This window comes from Hylobates moloch, unplaced genomic scaffold (genome assembly GCF_009828535.3).
Source record: "Hylobates moloch isolate HMO894 unplaced genomic scaffold, HMol_V3 SCAFFOLD_18, whole genome shotgun sequence".
Lineage (NCBI taxonomy): Eukaryota > Metazoa > Chordata > Mammalia > Primates > Hylobatidae > Hylobates > Hylobates moloch.
Window position 1 is genome coordinate 63,612,124 of NW_026652293.1, and position 25,914 is coordinate 63,638,037.

At 39.6% G+C, this 25,914-nt stretch overlaps 1 protein-coding gene across 7 annotated transcripts in view; it reads right to left on the bottom strand.

Moving 5' to 3' along the window:
• TTC13 (tetratricopeptide repeat domain 13) overlaps positions 1-25,914 on the bottom strand; it is a 74,247-nt gene that overhangs the window by 47,826 nt on the left and 507 nt on the right. For all 7 annotated transcript variants that reach the window (XM_032137356.2, XM_032137362.2, XM_032137360.2 and 4 more), the window contains exons 2-4: positions 7,267-7,361; positions 4,294-4,369; positions 630-700 (exon numbers count right to left, since the gene is read on the bottom strand). In XM_032137356.2, coding sequence (XP_031993247.1) covers positions 630-700; positions 4,294-4,369; positions 7,267-7,361 — 242 coding nt within the window. The remainder of the gene's footprint in view (positions 1-629; positions 701-4,293; positions 4,370-7,266; positions 7,362-25,914) is intronic.

The following is a 25,914-nucleotide window of genomic DNA, read 5'->3' on the forward strand; positions in this document are numbered from 1 at the left end:
CAGTTAAATAATGATGCAAGATATAAGGCCAATGATGCTGGGCAGCTACCAGCCTTCTTTGCAACTCTTACACATGTAGTGCTTGCATGCTTTATCTTAACTATACTTTAGCGCATCCACCAATCAGTAAAGACCCAATACTTCACTGAGGAGTCTCATAATTATACTTTAAGGAGAGAAACATATCTATGAGTAGAAATTAAGTTAATCATGAAGATCAACTCCTGTGTGAAAATAAGTTGGAATTTCAAGAATTTCCAGTGTCCGTATCTCATGGGAGATATTGTGGTAGAGAGGAAAGTGAACTGAAACTAATGTTTTTTTAAAGCATGCATTCGAATCCCATCTCTGCAACTTGATGGTCGAGAGACTATGAGTAAATTGCTTAACCTGATTAGATTCCCTTTTCTCATTTAAAATGAAGTTTTATTTAACATCTTTCATTTAAAAGATTAAATGAAAGCATGTCACAAGGCCTGGCAGCAAGAAAGTGCTCAGTCCATATCAATTTCTTTTGCTTTCTTGTATAATTTAAAAACATGTCGCATTACAGCACTTCAGCTGTGCATCAGTGCATATTTTTGTCATGACCATAAACTCGAAATTACATAAATAAAAAGAAAATTTACCTGAAGCATTGTTGAAAAATGCCGTATTGCTTCATCATACAGACCACTGCCAATCAAGACATAAGCAATAGCTATGAAACAAAATACAAAAATATTAAAGGAAAGAATAAAGTAGCTCAAACTAGAATCAATAACTAAATTCTTTGGTAAATCTCCAAAGGCAGCTCCAAGCACTGGAAGCAGTCAAAGAAAACCTAGAAGTTAATAAGGTGTCATTGAATTCTTCTACTTTCACCACTCCACACTTGCTAATCAGCCTTCTAATTCCATCTAGATTTAAACTGTTAAAGTCATCTATAAAATATCTGCCTACAAGAGATACTGATCTTTTTCTAAGGCCATCATTCATTTTCAAATCCCAAATAACCTTTGTGATGTCTCCTAGCTATCACAAAAGCTAGTAATAAGCCTAAATAATGTCCACATAACATGGCAATGTGATTTTTACTGTGAATGTTATGAGAAATACCCAAATAGCATCACGAATCTCAATTCCTGAGAGTGCCGAATTTACCGCCAATTACCTAATAAGAACAAAAACAGGGACTCAAATGTATTAACATAATGCTTAACTGGGGATAATACAAACCACTATAACGCAATGACAGTCTTTTTCCTACTTATTCCATTCAAAATATAGTCAAAATGCTACTCAAAATATACACTAAAGATGAATCATTTTGTATTACATTGTTTAGGAGAGTGGTATTTTGAAATTAGAGCCAGGACAATCTGAAAACACACCAATATTCTGACTAAATTCTGCCACCCATCCAAAAAACAATGTTTGAATATGCTAGATTACATTACCATCTATAAAATTTGCCCTGACTGCTTAACTTTTAGCCCCGCCAAAATCCCTAAAAAACATTTTATTCCTCACTCAACGTAACTATTTCGATAACATTTATTTGCAAAAAAGCTTTTCTGTAAAGCTTTACTGCAATACCCTTTAGGACCTAATAGGTGTTCAAGAAGATGGGCAACGAAAACTTTTACTGTCATTAAGAGCTTATATTTCCTGACAGTTAAAAGTAGTAAAAATAGGCCAGGCGTGGTACATTGGGAGGAGGCAGGCAGTCACAAGGTCAGGAGATCAAACCATCCTGGCTATCACGGTGAAACCCCCTCTTTACCAAAAAAAAAAAGGAGTAAAAAATTAAAGCAGAAACAGAAATGAAATGCAGGAGTTTAAAATATATTCATAAATCAATAAAATAAAGTTCAAATTGAACACCATAATAATAGAAGCACTTCTGGGGGCATTCTCCAAAATAAAAAGAGAGCCCTTTTGCCCTACTTTCTTTGAAAAGATAAATTAAGCCCAAATTCATGTTCAGAATGCTGACAATGGATACCATTCAGTTAGCTAACCTCCAGGTAACGAGAGGATACCTTTAGTTTTGGTGGGGGGTGGTGGGGGCAGTAATATTAGTAGTAAAAACAGCAGCAAGAATCACAGTGGCTACAGGCATTGCATTCTTAATATGTGCCAGGCACAGTAATATCCTTTACCAGTATTAACTCATTTGCTCCTCCACTGCAATGAGGTAGGTACAATTATTAACCCCATTTTGCAGACAAGGAAATAAAGCAGAAAGTGGTTAAACAAGCTGTCCAAGGACCATAAGCAGTGAGTGAGAGGAAGGCAGCAAGCTACCTGGCTCTGGAGCCTAACCTCCCAGGCAGCCTGGTACACTGAGAAAATTCAAGGCAGTTCCCAAACCATTACGCACTGGAGGGATGGCCAAGTGGCTGAAATTCCTTAACGGTCAGATGAACACGGATAAAAACAAAAACTTGTACTTTTTTGAATGCAGGAAGATGACGATTGATCAGAAAGCCAAGATCTGAGCTCGGATTCTGGCTCTGTCACTCACCAGCTGTGTGATCATGGGGACCTCAGTCACTTCTCATAACTGTCTGGGTCTTGCTTAATAAGCCTGTAGAAAATTTTCTTAAAGATTCCTTTCAAATCTAAATTTTTATTTCCTATTTATTATCCCATAATCAGTAAACATCTGTTGAATGAACAAATCAATCAATGAGCCATAAAAACAAATATGATTTTTAGAGATAAATTTTGTACTTTAGGGACATATTTAGATGGCTGTCCACATCTAAGCGATTGAATTCCACTTAAAATCAAATGCAGTTTTCAAATCCCTCCACCTAAAGCTCAACATTTTGCAAACAAAACGCAGAAGTATCTATTAATAAAAGTATAATCATAATCCAAATCTTGTGCAAATACAAATAACTATTAGGATCTAAATTTTGTTGTAGGAGTCTAAAGACATAAAGGAAAAGCGGGTATAACTGGACTTCTCTCAGAAATCTCTACTCACCAGCAACCCTGCATCTCCAAGCAATGTATATGTTCACAGATGTCATTTTTTCAAGAAAAAATATTGGGTACAAAAGATCATAGGCCAGCTCAGGGCCTACACTACCCCAGGGTCTACTAGGATTATTCTTGGAGAACAAAACAGACCTGGCACATATCAGGCTCTGAACTCATTATTCAGTAAATAAATACTACTCTAAGTAGAATCCAAGGACTTCAGAAAAGACCAGATCTGATGCCTCAAAGCCTCCTCAAAGAATATCACCATAAAGTAATTAGCATTTTCAAAATAGCACTCTGGGAGGCCAAGGCAGGAGGATCCCTAGAGCCCAAGAGTTTGATACCAGCCTGGGCAACATGGTGAGTCCTAGTCTCTACAAAAAAATTTAAAAAAAATTAGCCAGGCACAGTGGTGTGTACCTGTAATCCTACCTACTCAGGAGTCCGAGGCAAGAAGATCATTCAAGCCCAGTTTAAGGCTGTAGTGAGCTATGATTGCGCCACTGCACTCTAGCCTGGGCCACAGAGCAAGACCCTGCACTAACAGGAAAGAAGCCAGTATAAGGAGCACTTATTCTTAATATCAAACATGTATGGCCATGGTAAGGATAAAATAATTATGCATAAATTAGGTAGAGAAGAATTCCTGCAGGTGCTTTGGGCGACTGGGCCCCATGTGAGAACATGTGCTTCAATAGTTTGCCCAGCTGCACTGCTCAGTCCTGTATTCAATTTTGTCTCCACTTCTTCAAATGTAAACTCACTAGACAGTGAGGGAAACATGCCCAGTGCATATCTGAAACTGACAAAACCAGCCTGTTTTAAAACATGCAATGAACACACCAAACTATGTGACTCGTGCAGATATGAATAAATTCAATTTTTCTACGCCCACATTCTTAGACCCAAAAATAACGGACTAGCCTCATGAGTAAAATAACTTAAAGATAGCTATTTCACTATACAGAAAAGTAGGTAGTCTGAGATTCTATTCTGCTTTCACTTCTTCATTGCTCACATCTGATGACAGCACACAAATAACCTTTTACTGAATCGGAACAGCTCATAAGAGCTCATTACCATAATTATTAATTTCCATAGAAATGGAGAGCTGGAACGGATTATTTCATCCAAACCTTTTTTTTTTTGACATATAATAAATGGAACATCACAAGGGCTGAATGCTCCATGCAAGATCAAACAGCTCAAATTGACAAAGCCAGTCTCTCTACTCCTTACCATCCTGTCTTCCCGCTATGCATCTAACCAAAAATTTGAGGCAAATATTACAGAAATATTACCAGATTCAAGTCTTACCTAACTCTTCATTTGTGCTGTCATTATCAGTGGCAAACGGGAATCTCTTCTGTTCTGCAATAGACTTGGCCTGGCTCTGGGAAAAAAAAAAAAAAAAACCATGCATTTTAGCTTATCACAAATGAAGGGAAACTTGTATTTAAATCTGTATTTTAAAAAAATTAAAATTAAGGCTACATTTAAGTGGAAGCAAGAAAATGCCACTATTGTGGGAATGTTTTACACTTTATGGCTTTCAGTAGAACCTTGATGACGAGAGGGAAACTCTTAGCTCCTTCTAGTTTTGCTATGCAGCTGGGAGCTTCCACACATGGAACCTGGTAAAGCTTCAAGATGTGGCAGATTTAACAATGCGTAAGGGTGTTACTGATGATATACAGCTGAGTGTGACCAGAACATGAGTACTTCCTCTTTGTCAAATGTTTACAGACAAGTTCACAGATGCAAAAGATTTTTCTCCTTAATAAATTGCTTAGATAGATGGGGCATAGTGGCTCACACCTTTAATTCTAGCACTTTGGGAGACCAAGGCAGGAAGATCACTTGAGCTCTGGAATTTCGAGATCAGCCTGGGCAACACAGTGAGACTTCGTCTCTACTGAAGTTCAAAAAAATTAGCTGGACATGGTGATGTACACCAATATCCCCAGCTACTCGGTCAGGGCTGAGGCAGGAGGATGGCTTGAGCCTGGGAGGTCGAGGCTGCAGGGAGCCCTGATTGTGCCACTGTACCCCCAGCCTGGGCAAAACGGTGAGACTCTGTCTCAAAAATAAATAAATAATTGCTTAGATGGCTTGATTGTGGCAACCATTTCACAATATATATGTATATAAAATCACATTGTATACTGTAAATATATAATTTTTATTTGTCAATTATACCTCAGTGAAGCTGGAAAAAAAAAAAGCAAGTAAATTGCTTAGAGGCATGAAAAAGAGTCTGTAAATATTGCTTTATTTCATATTTGAGGAGAGTCTACCATTTGCCAAGACTTTCTGCAAAAAGATATGGGGATGAGGACAGAAATGAAATCCTACAAAAAGAAGAAATCATGTACTAAGCAACCTCAAGAGTGCACTGAAGAATATATTTGAAGTTGTTTGTATTCACTAGAAAGTGGGCAGGAGAAGTACAGTACAAACAAATCAAATTCTTTTTTTTTTTTTTTTAGACAAAGTTTTGCTCTTTTTGCCCAGGCTTGAGTGCAATGGCACGATCTTGGCTCACTGCAACCTCTGCCTCCCAGGTTCAAGCGATTCTCCTGCCTCAGCCTCCCAAGTAGCTGGGATTACAGGCATGTGCCACCACCCCTGCTAATTTTGTATTTTTTAGTAGAGACGGGGTTTCTCCATGTTGGTCAGGCTGGTCTTGAACTCCCGACCTTAGGTGATCCACCCGCCTTGGCCTCCCAAAGTGCTGAGATTACAGGCGTGAGCCACTGCGCCCAGCCAAACAACAAATCAAATTCTTGATGAAAAAGACTCTTTCCTATTTCTACTACTGCATCTATAGTATCTCCTCTGGACAGAGTTGAGAAGCTATGCTCAAGTAAGTTTGAACACAGCTCAACATCACTAGTAGACTAATTTCAATCCAACTTTTTCATCCCTGCTTACACTTCAGTTCCTGAAAGCTGTATTGCCTGATACCCCTAAATAAAGGGAGTTTATGTTGACCCTTTGCTATTCCTTCATATGATGTGTACAATCACACTTTTATGTTTATTTGCATAATGATTTGGTTGATGACTATAGAAGTCATGGTGCAGAGACCAGCGCTATCTGGCTTGCTGCTGTATTCCTAATACTCACCTAGCACAATGCCTGGTACATAATGCAGAGACCAACACTATCTGGCTTATTGCTGTATTCCTAATAATCACCTAGTGCAATGCCTGGCACATAATAGGTGCAAAATAAATATCTGGAGAATGGATCAATAAATGAATAGTCTAAGTCCCATATTTCAACCTCGGGAAAAGGAAAGGCCAAGACTAATGAGCTTTCTCCCATAAGTCACTAGCTAGTGCTAGCTTAAACTGGAAATGCAACTAGTAGAAAGTATTTTAACTACTCTCAGTAAGAAGACTTTCATAACTCTAAAATCTAACTGCCTATACAAGATGGGATTATCCAACTTCTACTTAAACACTTTCAAAGATGACCAACTCACTGCTTTACAAGATAGCCCCTTCTGGTTTTGGGCAAGTCTAATTCAAGAGTTTTCCCTATATCAAGTTGATTACTATGCAGCGAGTTAGGTAAAAGCAGACAATCATTCTCTAGTTTGCAGTTTCAATCCATTCTCAGTAGTTCTGACATGAAAAGGCAAGGCTTTGTTTGAAAAAAAAAAGAGTATCTTACAAGGAAATTTTAAACCAAAGATGCAAAGAATATCTATATAGATGTTGAAGGAAAAGGCCTGGAGAAAAATTATATTAAACTTGGACACAGAAAGAACAATCAGCTTCATAGAGTTAAGTGTGAACAAAAAGAAGACCTATCCCCCTTGAGGAAGCCAGGCTGGAGGAGGAGATGCACTAACATGGATAGGCAGACACAAACATTACCTACCGTCAAGTATTCACCCCTGAAATGGAGAGGTCCACTGTATAGTTTAGTTGGTACTGATAGAAAACATGGATACAAAAGATACCCACATATGCAAAGGTTGGAAAAATAAGAGTCTACTATACCTCCAAATACACAAGGCTGCTAGAAATAAGGTTTAACTATAATGTCCCCTTTATTTCTTGACACTTGCAAATTGAAAGTTCTATGTCCAGAATAATCAACCATCCAATTCATAAGTCATAATTCAATGTGACAAAATACCAGACAACCTATCTTTATCCTATGCATGTAGACTCAACGAGGCCCAACTTCTAGTTGACAGAGGCGACTTCCACTTTTTGGAACTAGTATCACTGGGCTTCGGGTTACAAAAACAGAACACAGAGAGAAGATACATACCAGAATCTTTTCGGTGTTGAGGGAAAGCAAGGAGTCACAGGGTGATGATCCCTTGGGTTCGCAGTCTGAGTCATGGAAGTTCAAAAAGGATGACTCTGAAAGGCAAGCATTCTTTGTTATTCTCTACACCTTAATTTATGCTCTTAGGTGCTTAACTATGAATTAGAATTTTTAGACTCCACAGAACCAAAATAAGAACAGGTGTGAACAACACTAAAAGTGGCAACCAGCTGGGCACAGTGCCTCACACCTGTAATCCCAGCAACTCAGGAGGCTCGCTTGAGGCAAGGAGTTCAAGACCAGCCTGGGCAACAGCAAACGAACCAGCCTGGGTCTCAAACAGTGAGATCCTGTCTCTAGAAAACAAAAAATAGAAGTAGCAACCTGTATCCTACCTTTATAGTTGGGTAATGTTTTACAGTTTGCAAGTATCTTGCACAACCATTAGTGATGGTCCTCACCACCATTCTCAAATGAGCAAAGCCAGTGAGCTTCCTGGATGGTTAAATGAGGTTAAAATAGGTTGTAACTTATCTAAAGGCAACAGGGCAGAAAAAGTACTAGTACAATGCTTGTCTCAGGACACGTGGAATATTGTTGTTGAGATCTTTCAGTTGAACATCTATGGGGCAGCATTTACCATAGATTAAAAAAAAAAAAATCACAAAAGAGAGAATAAGCCAAACCAGGGAGACTTAAATGTTAAAAGATACACCTAACTTAAATGTTAAAAGATAGGCCAGGCTCGGTGGCTCACACCTGTAATCCCAGCACTTTGGGAGGTCAAGGTGGGCAGATCACCTAAGGTCAGGAGTTCGAGACCAGCCTGGCCAACATGGTAAAATCCTGTGTCTACTAAAATACAAAAATTAGCCAGGTGTGGTGGCAGGTGCCTGTAATCCCAGCTACTTGGGAAGCTGAGGCAGGAGAATCACTTGAACCCGGGAGGCAGAAGTTGCAGTGAGCCGAGACCGCACCATTGCACTCCAGCCTGGGCAACAAAAGCAAAACTCTGACTCAGAAAAAAAAGGAAAAAAAAAAAAAACCATACACACTAAGAGTCCAGTATGCAAAATATATAAATAACTCTTACAACCCAACTAAGACAACACAATGTTAAAAACAGGCAAAGGACCTGTATAGGCCATTGAGCACATGAAAAGTTGCTCAACATCATTACTAATTACTACTTAGGGAAATGTAAATCAAACCACAATAAGGTACCTCTTCACACACACACACTAGGATGGCTATAACCAAAAAGCAGAAAATAACAAGTGGTAGCAAGAATGTAGAAAAATTGGAACCCTTGTTCACCGCTGGTGGGAATGTAAAATGGTACACCAGTTATGGAAAACAGTTCCTTAAAAAGTGAATCAGAATTTCCATATGATGCAGCAATTCTTCTCCTAGGTATATACCCCCAAAATTGAAAAGGGACTCAAACAAATATTGTATATACATGTTCATAGTAGCCCTAATCACAGTAGCCAAAAGGGAGAAACGGTCCAAGTGTCCATCAACAGATGAATGAATAAACAAATTGTGGTGTATACAGAGTAGAATACTATTCAACCATAAAAAAAGAACTACTGATACACACTGCAACATGGAAGAACTTCCAAAACATTATGGTAAGTGGAAGAAGCCAGACACAAAGGGTCACTTATCATATGACTCCATCTATATGAAATGTCCAGAATAGGTGAATCCATAGAGACAGAATGCAGATTGGTGATTGCCGGGGATAGGGGAAGGAGGGAATAGGGAGAAACTGCTTAATGGGTAAGAGGTTTTATTTTGGAGTGTTGAAAACAACTTGGGGTGGTTGCACATGGTGAATGCCACTGAAGTGTTCGCTCTAAAATGGTTAATTTTATATTAAAACATCTCACCTTGATAGATTATTGCAAAAAAAGATATGTTCTAATTTGGCAGTCATTAAAGAGCATTAAATTATGTTCAAATAACCATCTGAGGGAGAGAATAAATTACAATATCAAAATCAGTCTGTGTCCTCAAAGAACGTATAATTTAGCTAAATTCTCACGTGTTGTACGTCTTAACAATAAGAAACAAGACATGATATGGTGAAGAAGCCCTGGGGTGGTGAACAATTACTGAAGCTGCAATGTTAAATTTCACAAGGCATAAGCAGGGTTAAAAAGAATGGATGGAGGCTGGGTGCGGTGACTCACGCCTGCAATCCCAGCACTTTGGGAGGCTGAGGCAGGCCAATCCCTTGAGCCCAGGAGTTTGAGACCAACCTGGGCATCGTGGCAAAACACCATCTCTACAAAAGAAAAAATTAGCTGGGTGTGGTAGTACATGCCTGTAGTCCCAGCTACCCAGAGGATAAGGTGGGAAGATCACCTGAGTCCAAGAGGTTGAAGCTGCAGTGAACCATGATCATACCACTGCACTCCAGTCTGGATGACAGAGTAAGACCCTGTCTCTAAATAAATAAATAAATAAATAAATAAATGAATGAATGAATGAATGAATGAATGATGGATTTAGACTGGGGCAGAGAAAGGGAAGGGGTATTCCGGACAGGATGATGAGTGGTACACGCAAAGATACAAAGGCAAGGAAATGCAAAGGGCAGAGAGGAGACTCCTACTCCCTGGCTGAAGCAGGGAGTTTGTGTTGGAAAAGAAAAAGTATGAGTTTGGAAGCTGAGGAGTCAGACTGCAGAAAGTCTGATCTGAACCCCAGAGAAAGGCTTTAGTCCCAAAACAATGAAGATAGTAATGGTTCCTGGCAGATGGTTGGAGAATAATGACTCGATGAAAGATATTTTGGAAACATACACATTTATAACCTGTTTCTCCTGCCTTTTCTAAGCTAAGATTTGAGAACTTACTATATGCCAGGCACTGTGCTAAGCAATGTGTATACCTGGCCTTATTCTAACAATCCCTCTCCTTTGTGGAATCCATTTCAGTTTCAATAAATATACACCTACATAATTTTAAAAGGCTGCACTTAACCATACTTTTATCATTGGATACTTAGGATGTCCCTACTTTTTTCTTAATATGAACGGTATTTCAGTAAGTATTCTTGACCTACATTTTTGAAAATGTACCCACTTACGATAGATTCCAACAAATAAAATTGCCAAGTCAAAGGGTGTGCACAAGTTTAATATTTTTCATATATATTGCCCCAATTTCCTTCCTAGCATATAATAACAATTTCATTCCCACTAGAAGTTTGAGAAGGTCCATTTCCCTCCAGAGTACTGACATTCTTTTTAATCTTTCCCAATCTGAACATAGCACTAATAAACTTTTGGTTTATTGGCCATTTGTATCTCCAGTTTTGTAAACCACTTATATCCTTTGCTCATTTTTAAGTTATCTAAACCTATCCTTGCATAAGATATTGAAAAAAATTCCTAATTATCTATTTTCCAAATGGTTAGCCAGTTGTCCCAGCAACACTTGTTAAATTATCAATTTGAATGCCATCTTTATAATACATTATAGACATTAGGATCTGTTTCTACACCTGCTTTTAAAGGAAATCTTTAAGATTATTTAAATCCAGCTATAGTAACCAAAACAGCATGGTACTGGCATAAAAACAGACACACAGACTAATGGAACAAAATAGAGAACCCAGAAACAAATCCACACGCCTACAGTGAACTCATTTTTGACAAAGGTGCCAAGAATACACACTGGGGAAGGCAGTCTCTTCAATAATTGATGCTGGGAAAACTGAATATCCATATGCAAAAGAATGAAACTAGACTCCTATCTCTCACCATATATAAAATGAAATCTAAATGGATTAAAGACTTAAATCCAAGAACTCAAACTATGAAACTACTACAAGAAAACATTGGGGAAGCTCTCCATGATATTCATCTGAGCAAAGATCTCTTGAGTAACACCCACAAACACAGGCAACCAAAGCAAACAAGGACAAATGGGATCATGTCAAGTTCAAAAGCTTCCCCACAGCAAAAGACACAAGCAACAAAGTGAAGAGACAACCCACAGAATCAGATAAAATATTTGCAAACTACCCCTCTGACAAGCGATTAGTAACCAGAATATATAAGGAGCACAAACAACTCTATTGGAAAAAAATCTAATAATCTAACCAAAAAATGGGGAAAGATTTGAATAGACATTTCTTAAGACATACAAAAGGCAAACAGGCACATGAAAAGGTGCTCAACATCACTGATCATCAAAAAGTGCAAATCAAAACTACAATGAGATATCATCTCACCCCAGTTAAAATGGTGTATATGCAAAAGACAGGCAATAACAAATGCTGGTGAGGATATGGAGAAAGGGGAACCCTTGTACACTGCAGTGGGAATGTAAATTAGCAGAACCACGATAGAGAACAGTTTGGAGGTTCCTCAAAAAACTAAAAATTGAGCTACCATATGATCCAGTAATCCCACTGCTGGGTACATACTCAAAAGACAGGAAATCAGTATATGGAAGAGATATCTGCAATCCTATATTTGCTGCAGCACTGTTTACAATAGCTAAGATTTGTTAGCAACCTAAGTATTTATCAACAGATGAATGGATAGAAAATGTGGAGTACTATTCAGCCATAAAAAACAATGAGATCAGCCTGTAATCCCAGCACTTTGGGAGGCCGAGGTGGGTGGATCACCTAAGGTCAGGAGTTCGAGACCAGCCTGGCCAACATGGTGAAACCCTGTCTTCACTAAAAATACAAAAATTAGCTGGGCGTGGTGGCAGACGCCTGTAATCCCAGCTACTCAGGAGGCTGAGGCAGGAGAATCACTTAAACCCAGGAGGCAGGGGTTGCAGTGAGCCAAAATCATGCCATTGCACTCCAGCCTAGGCAACAAGAGCAAGACACTCCGTCTTAAAAAAAATAAATAAATAAAAAATAAAAAAAATAATGAGATCTAGTCATTTGCAACAACATAGATGGAACTGGAGATCAGTATGTTAAGTGAAATACTCCAAGCACAGAAAGACAAACTGCATGTTCTCACTTATTTGTGGGATCTAAAAATCAAATCAATTGAACTCATGGACATAGAGAGTGGAAGGATAGTTATCAAAGGCTGGGAAGTATAGTAGGGGAATGAGGGGAAGGTGGGGATGGTTAATGGGTACAAAAACCCCCAGAAAGAATGAATAAGACCTACTATTTGACAGCACAAAAGGGTGACTATAGTCAATAACAACTTAATTGTATATTTTAAAATAACTTAAAGAATGTAATTGGTTTGTAACTCAAAAGATAAATGCTTGAGGGGAGGCATACCTCTCCATTCTTCACGATGTGCTTACTTCACATTACATGCCGGTATCAAAACATCTCATGTACTCCATAAATATATACAACTAATATCTATGTACCCATAAAAATTTTATAAAGTTAAAAATTTTTTTTAAAGATTTAGGTCCAACTTCAGCAACAGCTCTAACAAATGCTTGTCCAATCTCTGCATGGATATTTACATTTTTAAAAATTACAGTAATATTTCATGTTTATGTTTATTATAGAAAATATGAAATATACAGAAAATTGCAGAACATAAATAAAAATCATTTAGAATAGCATCATTCATTGAGAACCACTGAAAACTTTGGTATACGTAATAAAAAGTGGTAATTCTGAAATCAGACAGCCTGGATTTGAATTCCTACTCTCTGCCACTACTTCCTGGCTCTCAGCCACTGTGATCTTCAGTTTCATTTGCAAAATAGGGTCAATAATAGTATCAACTTCTCAGGGTGGTTATAATATTTAAATAAGGAAATACATGAAAAGCATGTGGTACAGTTTCTGATACACAGAAAGAGCTCAAAAAAAATGTTACCTACCACTATTATCATTAGGATAATATAAGAATGGAATGAGATACATTGCTTAATAACCTGTCCTCTTAACTTAGTGATATAATGTAAACGTTTTCCCATTTGACTAAATTTTATTTTCCTTTTTTTGAGACAGGGTCTCACTCTGACACCCAGGCTAGAGTGCGGTGGCACGATCTCGGCTAACTGCAGCATTGACCTCAGCATCCCTAGTAGCTGGGAACACAGGCGTGCACCACCACAACTGGCTAATTTTTCATTTTTATTTTTTGTGGAGACAGGGTCCCACTGTGTTGCCCAGAATGGTCTCGAACACCTGGGCTCAAGCAATCCTCTCGCCTCAACCTCCCAAAGTACTGGGATTACAGGCACGAATCACTGCACCTGACTTACATTTTCTCCTAATTACTTAAACTTGGTAGGGTTATATATCACTTTTCATTTAATATTTTTAAAATAAATTTTTAGTTTTCTATAAGAAACTTTTGTTTCCACACTTTCTAATCCCTTATAACGATCTGTTTGTTGTGATTTCAGTATCACATTATTTCAATTATTGTAGCCTCACAATAAATGTTTTTTGGTTTTTATTATTTTAAATTGATACATAATAATTGTACATATGGGGTAGAGGGTGATATTTTGATTCACAATACATACATTTTAATATAAAGCAAAGCTATTATCAATTTTATTCGAAAACTTTCTTGGCTATTTGTATAAACATTCTTTCTTCAGATAAACTTGTCAGTTTTTTAAGTTCCAAAACAGAAAAATCTCTCTATGATTTGTGTTAGGATGGCATTAAAATTGTAGATTAATAGGAGAAGAAATAATTCTGTATACAATTTGATCTTTTTACTTAAATATTTTATTAAACTATGTGAAACTTCATAAATTTTACATAGGATTTACATGTGATTTTTAAAATTGGGTTGATAACCATTGATTCAATACATATTTGTTAAGCATCTACTATGTTCCCATCACTGTGTTAGCCTCTACTGAGCAAAACCAGAAACCCTTCTTCTACACAGAGATTATAGTTCCCTGTGGGAAAACTGATAGCAATCAAAGTAACACAAACAAACGTAAACCAACAACAGTGTGAGAGCTACATATGACAGCACAGTCAGAAGATGTGGCCTGGTCAGTTTCCCAAGGATGTGAATAACATCAGCTAACACATAGTTACCGTGTACAGGCAACCTTCGAATCCCCATTTCAAAGATGAGGAAAATGAGCCCAAGGAACCTGTAGTAATCTTCCTGAGGCTACCCTCTAGCAAAGCAGTGGAGGGAGGATCTGAACCTAGGCAGTCTGGTTCTGGAGTCTGTGCTCTTAGCCATGAATAAGTGAACAGGGACCTGAAGGAAATTAAGGATTTCACCATGGGAGGCTACGGCACTGGGAGAGCAGTCAGGCAGAAATACCAGCACATGGTAAATCCTTTGTCTAACTGCCTAGTGCTGAATATTTTATCTGCCCACATTATTGAACTCTTTACAGCCCTATTAATGTCTCCATTTAGTCAGTTGGTAACTGTATTATCTGCATGTAATTTTATCAAGGTCTTTTAAAATATTTTTATTCATTTAGCATCTTATTATACTAGATGAAACTTCCAAAAAGTGCTCAATAATGCCAGTGATTAACAGGAACCCCTGCTTATTCCTGACATTAATACTTCATTTAATAACTGAGATTTCATCAACTTTTGATGATAAAACTTTTTCACCTAACATTTATCAACATCCAGTGGAAAGCTGCTCTGTGTCAGTTATGGGTTGAGACTGATGTACTTCACCATATAAAAGAAGTATTTTCCTATTTTTTTTTTTTTTTTTTTACCAGAAACTTTAGATCAGGAGAGCTTGCTGACCTTTATCAAGCACCTTTTGAAATTTATTTAAGATGTTTCTGTGATTTTTCTTCTTTGGCCTATTAACAAATTAATTTAATTTTTTCAAGTTGAACCATCTGTGTACTTCTAAAACAAACTCTGATTTAGGTAGATTATTCTTTTAATTGCTTGCTAATATTTTACTTAAAATTTTTATAACTACATATGTATCTTCTAAGGTTGCAATAGAAAAATAGTTGCTAGAGTTGTAACTATAGTTGTTTGGAACAGGAGGTTAAATTTGTTCTTTGATCTTAAAATATTTAACTTACTATGGCTTTAATTACTTTACAATCATAAATGATTATATTAAAGGATAACTACTTAATATAATAAATAATTACAGCCCAACCACCTGTACATAAATAGTATAAATTTCCTTGGATAGGAAAAGCATTAGTTTTCTTCCTTGCTTACGTCATACAAGTAAAGTTAGTGCTGATTACTATAGAAACTGTGTGAAAACGCATCACAGAATTCTATCTTGTTTTTCTACATCATCTCTGGACATTTCTTCATTGCTTGAGTTTAATGTCTTAGCAGAGATTTCTGCAGTTGTCTCAAGTTCTCATGGCCTCTAGAGCTCTGTGCACGCCTCTCATTCACAACTGACACTCGCACCTGCTCCCTCTTTCTGTAGTCGCCTCATCAGGCTTATCTATTTTATTCTTTTTTTATCACTTAAGAATTTGTTTTCCTGTGGTGGTAGGGGGGGCCTTTTTGTTTTATTGTGGTTAAAAAAAAAAACACACATCACATAAAAGCAACCTCCTTAGCCATTTTTAGGTTGTATGGTTCAGTAGTATTAGGTATATGCACACTGATGTGAAACAGACCTCCAGAACTTCTTAATCATTCTTTTTTTAAAAAAACAACTCTTGGGTCTATTTCTCAATTCCACTGCTGCTCTATTTCTAATTCATTTATACCAGCTTTGCTGTATTTAGGCCTTCTAATTTCCCTTATTACCTCTTCTCGCAGCTCAAGTTCAGTATCTAGATCATTTATTCCCTTTCTTCTTAGCATTAAAACTAAGAAGGCAGGATGGGTTTAAGCAGGAGGCGACATCACTAACAGGTGTCTGAGGAGAGAAGGGGCAAGTAGAGCAGGGGGCAGGTGGCAGGCCATGGCCAGTTAAAATGAGCAAAGTCTGAACGGAGGCAGCAGCCATCGGGTTGAAATAGAGGGTCACGGTCTAAAGGATACAGCAAGTAAAAAGGAGAGGGCCTTGAGGAAGAATTAGGCACAGAAAGAGGGAAAAGACACAGGTTTCCAGTTTGTGCAATGAGGGAAGAAGTGGTGCCATCAACGGAAGCAAGGAGTTTAAGAGGAAGAGAGGTTTTAGAGGGAAGTCAAGAGCTAACACTGGGTTTGAGTCAAGTGATTACGCTGGAAGCTCTCTAGCATGTAGTTAAGAAAGTCCAGAGAACGGTAAATGCTACAGATATGGATGTGATGATTTGATAATCATTAACTTATGGTGGATGATAAGCTGAGATTGTAAGTACAATCTCTAAGAATGCTTAGGGGGCTGGGTGCAGTGGCTCACGCCTGTAATCCCAGCACTTTGGGAGGCCGAGGCGGGCAGATCACGAGGTCAGGAGATCGAGACCACGGTGAAACTCCGTCTCTACTAAAAATACAAAAACCTAGCCGGGTGTTGTGGCAGGCGCCTATAGTCCTAGCTATTCGAGAGGCTGAGGCAGGAGAATAGCGTGAACTCGGGAGGTGGAGCTTGCAGTGAGCCGAGATTGAGCCACTGCACTCCAGCCTGGGTGACAAAGCGAGACTCCATCTTAAAAAAAATAATAAAAAAAGAAAAAGAAAGCTTAAGAAGCTTATGTTTAATAAGAGAAGAGTTGACCTGGTGAAGATGAGTATTTAAGAGATAGTGGGAGAATCAACTTAGCAATTTATCTTTTGTTAAAAGAACTATCCATTTCTTTGAAAAGTTCTACATCTGGGCCATAAAGCCGGACATAGTTACTGTAATGATTTTCATATTTATTATACTTGCTTATTCCTCAAGCCAAATACTTGTTTCTTCTCATTTTTCTTGATTAGGCTTGCTAGATAACTGTCTAATCTTAAGCAGTATTTTCAAAGAACTAGGTCTTATATTTAATTCTGGTATTTCTCTGACTTCAAACTTAATTAATTAGTTTAAAGGCAATGTAACAGTGGCTCAGGGCAGGGCTATGGCGTCAGACTAACCCAGAATAGATGCTTCCCTGGCTGTTTGACTTAGAGCAAGTCCTTTAGTAAGTCTTGGCCTCAGCTCCTTCATCTGTAAAACAGAAATAATCACCCCCAGATACCTTCACAGGGCTACTGTAAAGAATAAAGGGTATAAAGCCCTGTGCACAGAAAAGGATTATTAAGTGTTAGTATAGGCTTATAGGTTAAAATCGCAGTGTTTTTTTGTTAAAATTTTCTATCTACTTTCTTTAAGCTTATCTTGGCCTTCACAGTACTTCCCAGCTTCCAAATGCCTTCACAAACCTTCTCCATCCTCCAAGGTAGGTACAAGGCACACTGTGCACACTGTACACCTGGGGAAATGAACTCAATGTTAATGAACATGTTTAAAGTCACAAAACAAAGATATAGCACAGCCGGGTCTTGCCACATTAATGAAGAACATGGTACATTTGTCACAACTCCTTCTGCCAATGCTGGGTCCTAGTAATGAACAGTTTAGGGTATAGCAGTGTCTTGAAACTTCTTTCCTCTCCTCCTAAACCTCACACACAACTGATCTTAAGAAGAGCAGTTTCAGCACATTGACGAGGACAAAAGCTAACCATAGAAGGTCCAAGAGAGAGTGGAGTGGTGGAGGCTGTCCATATGAACATCTCCTTTGAGGAATTCTGCTGTAAAAGGAGGCAGAGGGATGGGGCAGTGGCTGGAGGGATGTGTGGTCATCTTAGTTGCTTGTATTTTCAGGATGGTAGTTTTATTAAGACCATCTGTATGCTGACAGAAAACAAGAGGAAATGAGAGCCAGTGAACAGAGAGCTGAACTAGGCAGAGGCACCGGCCACTCATCCACCACAACAGGACAGAAGGCAAAATCTACCAGTCCATCTGCGGGCAGGCCAGTAGCTGGGGTGGTGGGGAGCAAGGAAGTTGTTTTCTCACTGCTTCTTAGTCAAATAAGATGACAGTCATCACCTCCAAGGAAGGAGAGAAGGTGGCATTGGCAGTAGCATGTATTTCTCACACATCCACGTGTGTGAGAAAACTGACTGAAAGCTTATAAGCAGCAAACCCATCGCCAATTTATAAGGAAATCAACAGCTGCTGGGTAGCACTCATCACTCGACCACCTAGTTATAACAGACGGCACACTGAGCTACTTGAAAATAAGGATGACTGGGCTTTTCCCTTGGATGGGCTACAACTTAAAAGTAGAGTGCCAGATATTTATTGACAATCCTAACCCCAGGTATAGGGTAAACCTGGGAAGAGAAGATAGAATTATTGTGGCTGAAAGAACTACCTGAAGGCCAGGTGGCTATGTGGTATCAACTTGTAGTGCCTTTTGCTTTTATCAATTTCTGCACTTGTAAGACAACCACAGGTGGCCAGGTGCGGTGGCTCACGCCTGTAATGCCAGCACTTTGGGAGGCCGAGGCAGGCGGATCACGAGGTCAGGAGATCAAGACCATCCTGGCTAACATGGTGGAACCCCGTCTCTACTAAAAATACAAAAAAATTAGCCAGGCGTGGTGGCGGGCGCCTGTAGTCCCAGCTACTCGGGAGGCTGAGGCAGGAGAATGGCGTGGATCCGGGAGACAGAGCTTGTAGTGAGCCGAGATTGCACCACTGCACTCCAGCCTGGGCAACACAGCAAGACTCCATCTCAAAAAAAAAAAAAAGACAACCACAGTTGACATCGTATACTGCATTGCTCAATGGCCCTGAAATATGGTCCCAAGTGGTAAATTCCTTTTAGAGTGTAATAACAGGAAAAATGCTCTGAAGAATTTATATGCTTCATTTAATGAAATGAAATATTCATCGGTACCTGAGATGTGTTATCGTAAAGCAAATTGAAAAGAGACTGCCTGCTGATTATTAAATTATAAAGTAAACATATAATTAATCCATAGGAACTAAGGATCCACAAAAGCCATCTTAAAGAGACAGAAGTTGTTTTTTTTTTTTTTAACAAAGCTTGAATGTAATCGGATCAAAGGTATCTTAACCCACATACAAATATTAACACATGTAAAGAATCAAAAGAAAAGGAATTCACTGCACAGGATGGAAAAAAAGGCACAGTAGCAAATTACATGGAACAGAACAGAAGAAGGATGCCTTAACCAACAAAACAGGCCTTCCCCACAAAGGCCAGTTACTTAGCACAAGGTTATAAACCAGATTGAAGATGCATCACATGCTCAAAGTGACACATACTTTTAAGAGCTAAAAGCTTTCTCATAAGCCCACACATACTGGCAGACAACATCAACTCCACAGGGAATGCTGAAACAGAGCTAGGCACTGACATGAAAAGATTAGTGACAAGGGAACACAGAGTCACTGAGAACATCGTAAACACCAGCAGGGAAGAGTTGCAAGAGAAGACAACTGGTCTTCTCGTGTAGAGGTGGTCCTGAGATGCACCAACTGATTCCTAAGTGAGATTCTATGGAAAGAATGCCAGCACATGTGCAGTATAAGTCCACTGCATGGTGCTGGACCCTAAATCAGACAAAACATCTCCCAAATGAAACTAGGGTTAGCATGGAATGAGACTATCGGCAATCTTAAAAACAGACAGCTATTGATTTCGGTTCTGTCTGATTACATAAGTTGTTCAGCTTATGAAAATGTATTGAGCTATCTGCACTTAGGACATATGCACTTTCCTGTATATATGTTGTATTTAGATAAAAAAGTAAAACCAAAACATAAGAAAAGGAAAATGTTGGAAAGCATTCACCCAAAGTTAAAAGTATTAAAATTATGCTACTTTGACAAATCATGTATTCATTCTATCTGCAAGATAAGATGAGCCCAAACAAAATGACCTCTTTAAAACAACTCATTGGGAAAGGAAGAAGGTTTAAAAGTCAGTCAAGTATTTACTGAGTGCAGTGAAGCTAAGCTGTCTGTACATTGAGTGGTGCACATTGAAGAGCCTTGACTTTCCTATAGTCATGCTCCAGGTAGGTTCTAAAACCCAAGTCACACAACTTTTGCCTCCACCCAGAGATTAAAAAATAATAATTAACCCTTATCACCTGAAGCTGAACAGGTTTAGCAGTGTGTAGATCTTTTAAAAGGTAGATGTAACTCTTAATGACAACAGATATATGTGAAAAAGCAAATCATAGGCTGCCATCGTCATAGGGCTTATGCTATAAAATGCTACTTCTAAAACAGAGGATTTGCTGAAAGACGCTGTTCAGTGGGCAAAAGGGAAACACCCTCTGGCAATGCCACGGGGGCCAGGATGTGGCAAGATCACAATCTCTTCATCACTCTGTGCCTCAGTCTCTGAGCACAGCGACTTTGCACTGGCAAATTTACTCAGGTATGCCTTGAAAAACCAGATATGAGGAGGTCTGCCGTGAAACCATGTATGAGGACAGACACAGAAAATCAGGGCCAGGAGATGAACGGATTGACCAGATACACTCACAGTAATGGTTACCACAGTTGCTATGACTGAGCACAAAATGTGGTTCTTAACTTCCTCATAGAGCAAAAAAGGAAATAGCTCTCACAAGTTTCCTTCTACTGATTCTCTACCACCTCTAGGCACAGCAGTGATCTATGTGCTGTGAGCAAAAAGACTGACTTCATGTATTTAAATGGCCAATTCCTTAATTAAGAAAGCTACCATATACGTGGACAATCTCAGTATTAGCAATTTTGTCAAAAACACAGAGCTAGGTTCATAGCTACTTCCTTATTTTTCTGGCAGTTCACAATTCCCAAACTGGACAGACTCTAAATGCCTTTTCCCATAAAGAACTGTGGAAAAATAGAATAAACGCAATTCTGGGTTCATTAATTTCAACAAACTAAAGAAAATTAAGACATCAAGTACAGGGCTGCATCACTCAAGAGCAGTGAAAAAAGGCTGAAGGCATTGAAAAAAAGATTCACACAAACTCACTGTTCTTGTTACTACTACATTTTCAAGGCAAGAGGAGAAAACAAAAGCATTTTTAAAACAACTTCTAGAAATACATATGCTTGAACCATAAAATATACCTTATACTGTCTGTAAAGAGTATAAAGATATAATTTAATACATGATTTGAAAGAGACGCAGTTTAGCTTTGGTGAGAAGAGCAGAGGGGCCCAGGCATGGTGGCTCACACCTGTAATCCCAGCACTTTGGGAGGCCGAGGTGGGCAGATCACGAGGTCAGGAGTTCGAGACCAGCCTGGCCAACATGGTGAAACCCCATCTCTACTAAAAATACAAAAAATTAGTCAGGCTTGGTGGCAGGCGTCTGTAATTCCAGCTACTTGGGAGGCTGAGGCAGGAGAATCACTTGAACCCAGGAGGTGGAGGTTGCAGTGAGCCGAGATTACGCCATTGCACTCCAGCCTGGGTAACAGGGTGAGACTCCAATCTCAAAAAAAAAAAAAAAAAAAAAAAGAGCAGAGAACCTGAATTTTTAAATCAATGAACAAGTTACAATTTCACAAGACCTTAATTTAGCAGATCTATAGAGTGTTAAATTAAGATATTTCTAAGATCTCTCCAAATCTCACTCTAAGTCTCAGCTCAAATGTCTCCTTACCAGAAGCCATCCTGGGCCACCTCTTAAAGTAGCACCTGCACACTGCTCTTTATCCTCTCACACTGCTTTATTTTCAAGGCACGTATTACTGGGCCCTACTATACAGAGTCATGTGCCACATAATGATTCAGCCAATGATGGACCACCTATCTATGAGAATGGTCCCATCAGATGGTAATACCGTATTTTTACTGTACATTTTCTATATTTAGATACACAAACACTTGTCACTATGTTACAACTGCCTACAGTATTGAGTATAGTAACATGCTACAGGTCTGTAGCCTAGGAGCAATAGGCTATACCATACAACCAAGGTGTGTAATGGGCTATTCCATCTAGGTCTGTTTAAGTACACTCTTTGATGTTTGCGCCATGATGAAATCGCCTAACGACACATTTCTCAAAACATATCCTGTTGTTAAATGGTATGTAACTGTACTTATTTCTTCCCTCACCAAGACACAGGATCCGCACTAGGAACTCAGTCAGCTGTGCTGCATCACCAGGGTCCAGAATACTAAGTAGCATCTAGCAGGTATACAAATAGTTTTTCAATGAAAGAACAGACCCATTCTAGCCCTACAGTTCAAAATACTAGGTTCAGTGAAGCATCCTTGTATTTGTAGTCAAATACAAAATTCTAACAGTGATTTAAGAATATAACTTTCAACAAAGCTTGAAGGTATAGGACTTTATCATTAATATTAGTAAGAAATTATACTAATATGCAACAATTACTGAAGGTAACACACAAATGGTCAGGTCAGGTTCAAATCCTGGCTCTACTCTTTACTGTGTAACCTTAACTTCTCTGTCTCAGTTTGTAAAATGGGGATTAAAAACAGCATTGGCCAGGCATGGTGGCTCACGTCTGTAATCCCAACACTTTGGGAGGCTGAGGTGGAAGGACTGCTTGAGTCCAGGAGTTTGACCAGCGTGGGCAACATAGCCAGACCCTGTCTCTATAGAAAAAAAAAAAAAAAAAGCTGGGCATGGTGACACATGTCTGTGGTCCTAGCTGAGGCAGGAGGATGGCTTCAAACCAGGAATTCGAGGCTGCAGTGAGCTATGATAGCACCGCTGAACTACCTCTTGGACAACAGAGCAAGACCCTGTCTCTAAAAAAATAGAAAAAACAACAGCACCTACTTCAGTATCAAATGGATTAAGAAAGATTGCAGAGTGTTTATGATGATATAACTAAAAAAGTGAGGAAAGAATTGGAAAAATACTTCAGTTCATTTCCTCCAACAGTTACAAATTAAAGATAGGGCTTTGGCAACAGGAAATTTACCTTTATTTTTAAAATATGTACAATACAGTGTTCATTTTTTTAAAATAATATTATTTTCTCTACAAGTAAACAAAGAGAGAAGACAAGCTTGTGGTTATATATGCTTTTCAAGTAAAAAGGTAAAAATAAATAAAATAAAAAATCAAAAAGGTAAAATGTAAAAATGTGGAGTAGAAAATATTAAGGGGGGATCGGGAAACATGCAAAGCTCAGGCTGAGACATATGGCACCAGAGGGGCATCCATGCCTGTCACTTCTGCAGTAGATCTGGGTGGGGCTCAGCCCACTGAGCATTAGGCTGTTCCCTGGGACCTGGATTCCATGTGAGGGTGGTGTGCATAGCTGGGCCAGCCATTGCCAGTGTGTTGTCTTTGTATCGGTGGGCTCCCACCAGCCATTGTCCTTGTATGTACAATCACTGGCAGTTCTGTCTCTAGGGAATACATATACTGCTTGTAAGAAGGTATGCAGATTTAAATTTAGACCCAAGCAGGCATCAGCTCAGCCATTTGAACCTGAAAGCTGTGGGAAAGATTCTGAAAAGTGGTTGTGCTGCTGTGTTTGTCCTCAGTATATGTGCTGGATTGATATGAACAGGTTTGTGGCTGGACAGGCAAGCAAGAGATGATGGCATGATCAATGCTTAGTAAAGCCAAGTCTGTACGATTCTGAAGAACTGACTAGTTCTGGATCCTGACATTTGTCTAGACCCTAATGTTGCTCAAATGGGTCTCCGGATACAGAGCATCAGCTGCCCCTCAGGCTATGGCATGGTTAGTTGTAAATCCCGAATTCATCCCCACATCCTAGGACAGGGAAGAAATGAAGCAGGTTTCATGGGGTCCAGCTTCTACATAGTTGTCCAGGGCGAAGAGGGAGAAATGAGAAGTATTTCAGTAGCCCCTACAACAACAGAGTTGGCTTTTGTCGTATACTGCAGCCACGAAAGCTGAGGGAAACAGCTGGAGCTCCAAGTAGTTGATTCTGGAAATGACTTCTTGGGTGATCACAGCAGCAGCTGCCCCACTTTAGCACCTGTTGGTAGCTACTCACACAGCCAGGGGAGGTGATCTGAAAGACTCAGGTCGTTCATTTGCAACAGTACATTTTAAATTCCAACCTAGAAAAAATAAGTACTACATGGGAGAGAGAAAAAGGTAGAAACATCTAAATAAATTATGTTTAAAGCTTCATGATACAGTGTTCATCCTCCAGGGAAAATTCGTAATACAAGTCAGAGCTGGCTTGAACAAGGGTTCTTAAATACTGGTGGTTAGCCTGATGCCAAAGAATCAAATGAGCCACCAACATCAATGATACCAATAGATTTCATAATATTAATCGATACATACTTTCCACTGTCTCAACGCTGGGGCACCTTTAGCCAGTGAGCACCACATGAGCAAAGGAGGAAGGAAAATTTACCCAACATGCACCATATGCAAGTAAATGCTACGGATGTGGTTTGCCTACCTACAACCACTTAATGGTTAAGACAAAGGTTTTGTCTGGAGCCCAACTACATGGGTTCCTCCTTTGGCAGCTGTGGGATCTCAAGAAGATGACAATTTCACTATGTTTCAGTTTGTTCATCTGAGAAAATGACCACCATCTAATGAGGTGGTTATTGTTTTTCTGATAGACTAATATACTAGGCTCATAGACCTAAAGCACTTATAACAGCACCTGGCATACAGCAAGCACTCAATATATGTTGGCTACTTCTCATTTCCCTCACAGCACCCTCGTGAGGAAAATAAAACCCCACAATTAGGTGAACAGTGTTTTCCACTTACAGAGGAGGCATTTTACAAAGACAGGTAATTCACTTGCTCAGAGATACAGAAAGTGACAGAGGTAAGAAACACGGCCACCGTGCAAGGCTGGCTGTGTTACTTATGCTGTTACCAGCTAAGGCCTACTGCAAAATAAAAAAGTCACAAACCTCTCGGTGAGTAACACTTCCTCAAGGAAGTCAGATTGTGCTAAAAGGAAATCAGATTGTGCTAATCTTGACGTCTCATCTCAACTAAAAAAAAAGGTATTGTTTTCCCAGGTACACAGCGCCGAAGAAAACCCGCTGCCAAGTCTTAAAAGCAACGTCTCCTTCCTAGTGGGTTTGGTAGACCCAGACCCTTCCCAAAGCAAGCCATAAGGGAACTCACATAGAGAAGGGGGAAAGAGAAACGGAGGGGATTGATGGGTAAAAAGACCCACGACAGAACTTCAAAACAAAAAAATGTACACATGTATTTTGTCCCAGAGGCATCTGCTATGATTTATTAAACTGAAGCCAATAGCGCCCATTCTTAATGAATGAGCTGGCGTAGCTCCAATACACACACGGCACTGACACACAGGCTCAAGGCCTGCAGGGCCTTTTTTCCCTCTGGGAGACACCTGACAGATCGCAGGTTAATCTTAAACAACTGGAAGCAAGATGTCAACGAGCAGATAAGATGGGCTTGCTCTTTTTTTTCCATTCCAGAGATCGAATTTTTAGGAACTGTTTTATACGAGACATTAACCCGGGAGGTCAGGAAGCCTGATTTCCAGGCCTAAGATGGGCCAGGCGTCTCCCTCCGGGGGCGGGCTCCGCAAGCCGCGGGGCTGGTTGCTTGTCCGCCCGCCCCTCCCTCGCCCCCTCGGCATCCTCGGGAGGCCGGCGGCGGGAACAGGGCTGCCCCGGGCCACCTGCCATCTCCTCCGCCACCCTTCCAACAGTTGCTTCAGACTCAGGAGAGGCCGCCCTGGCCCCAGGAGCACGCTGTCAGCTCATTTCTCGACTCGCCGCCCTGCCCAAAGGCGGCTACAGGAGGGCGCGCGGCGGCGTGGGTGGCAGCGG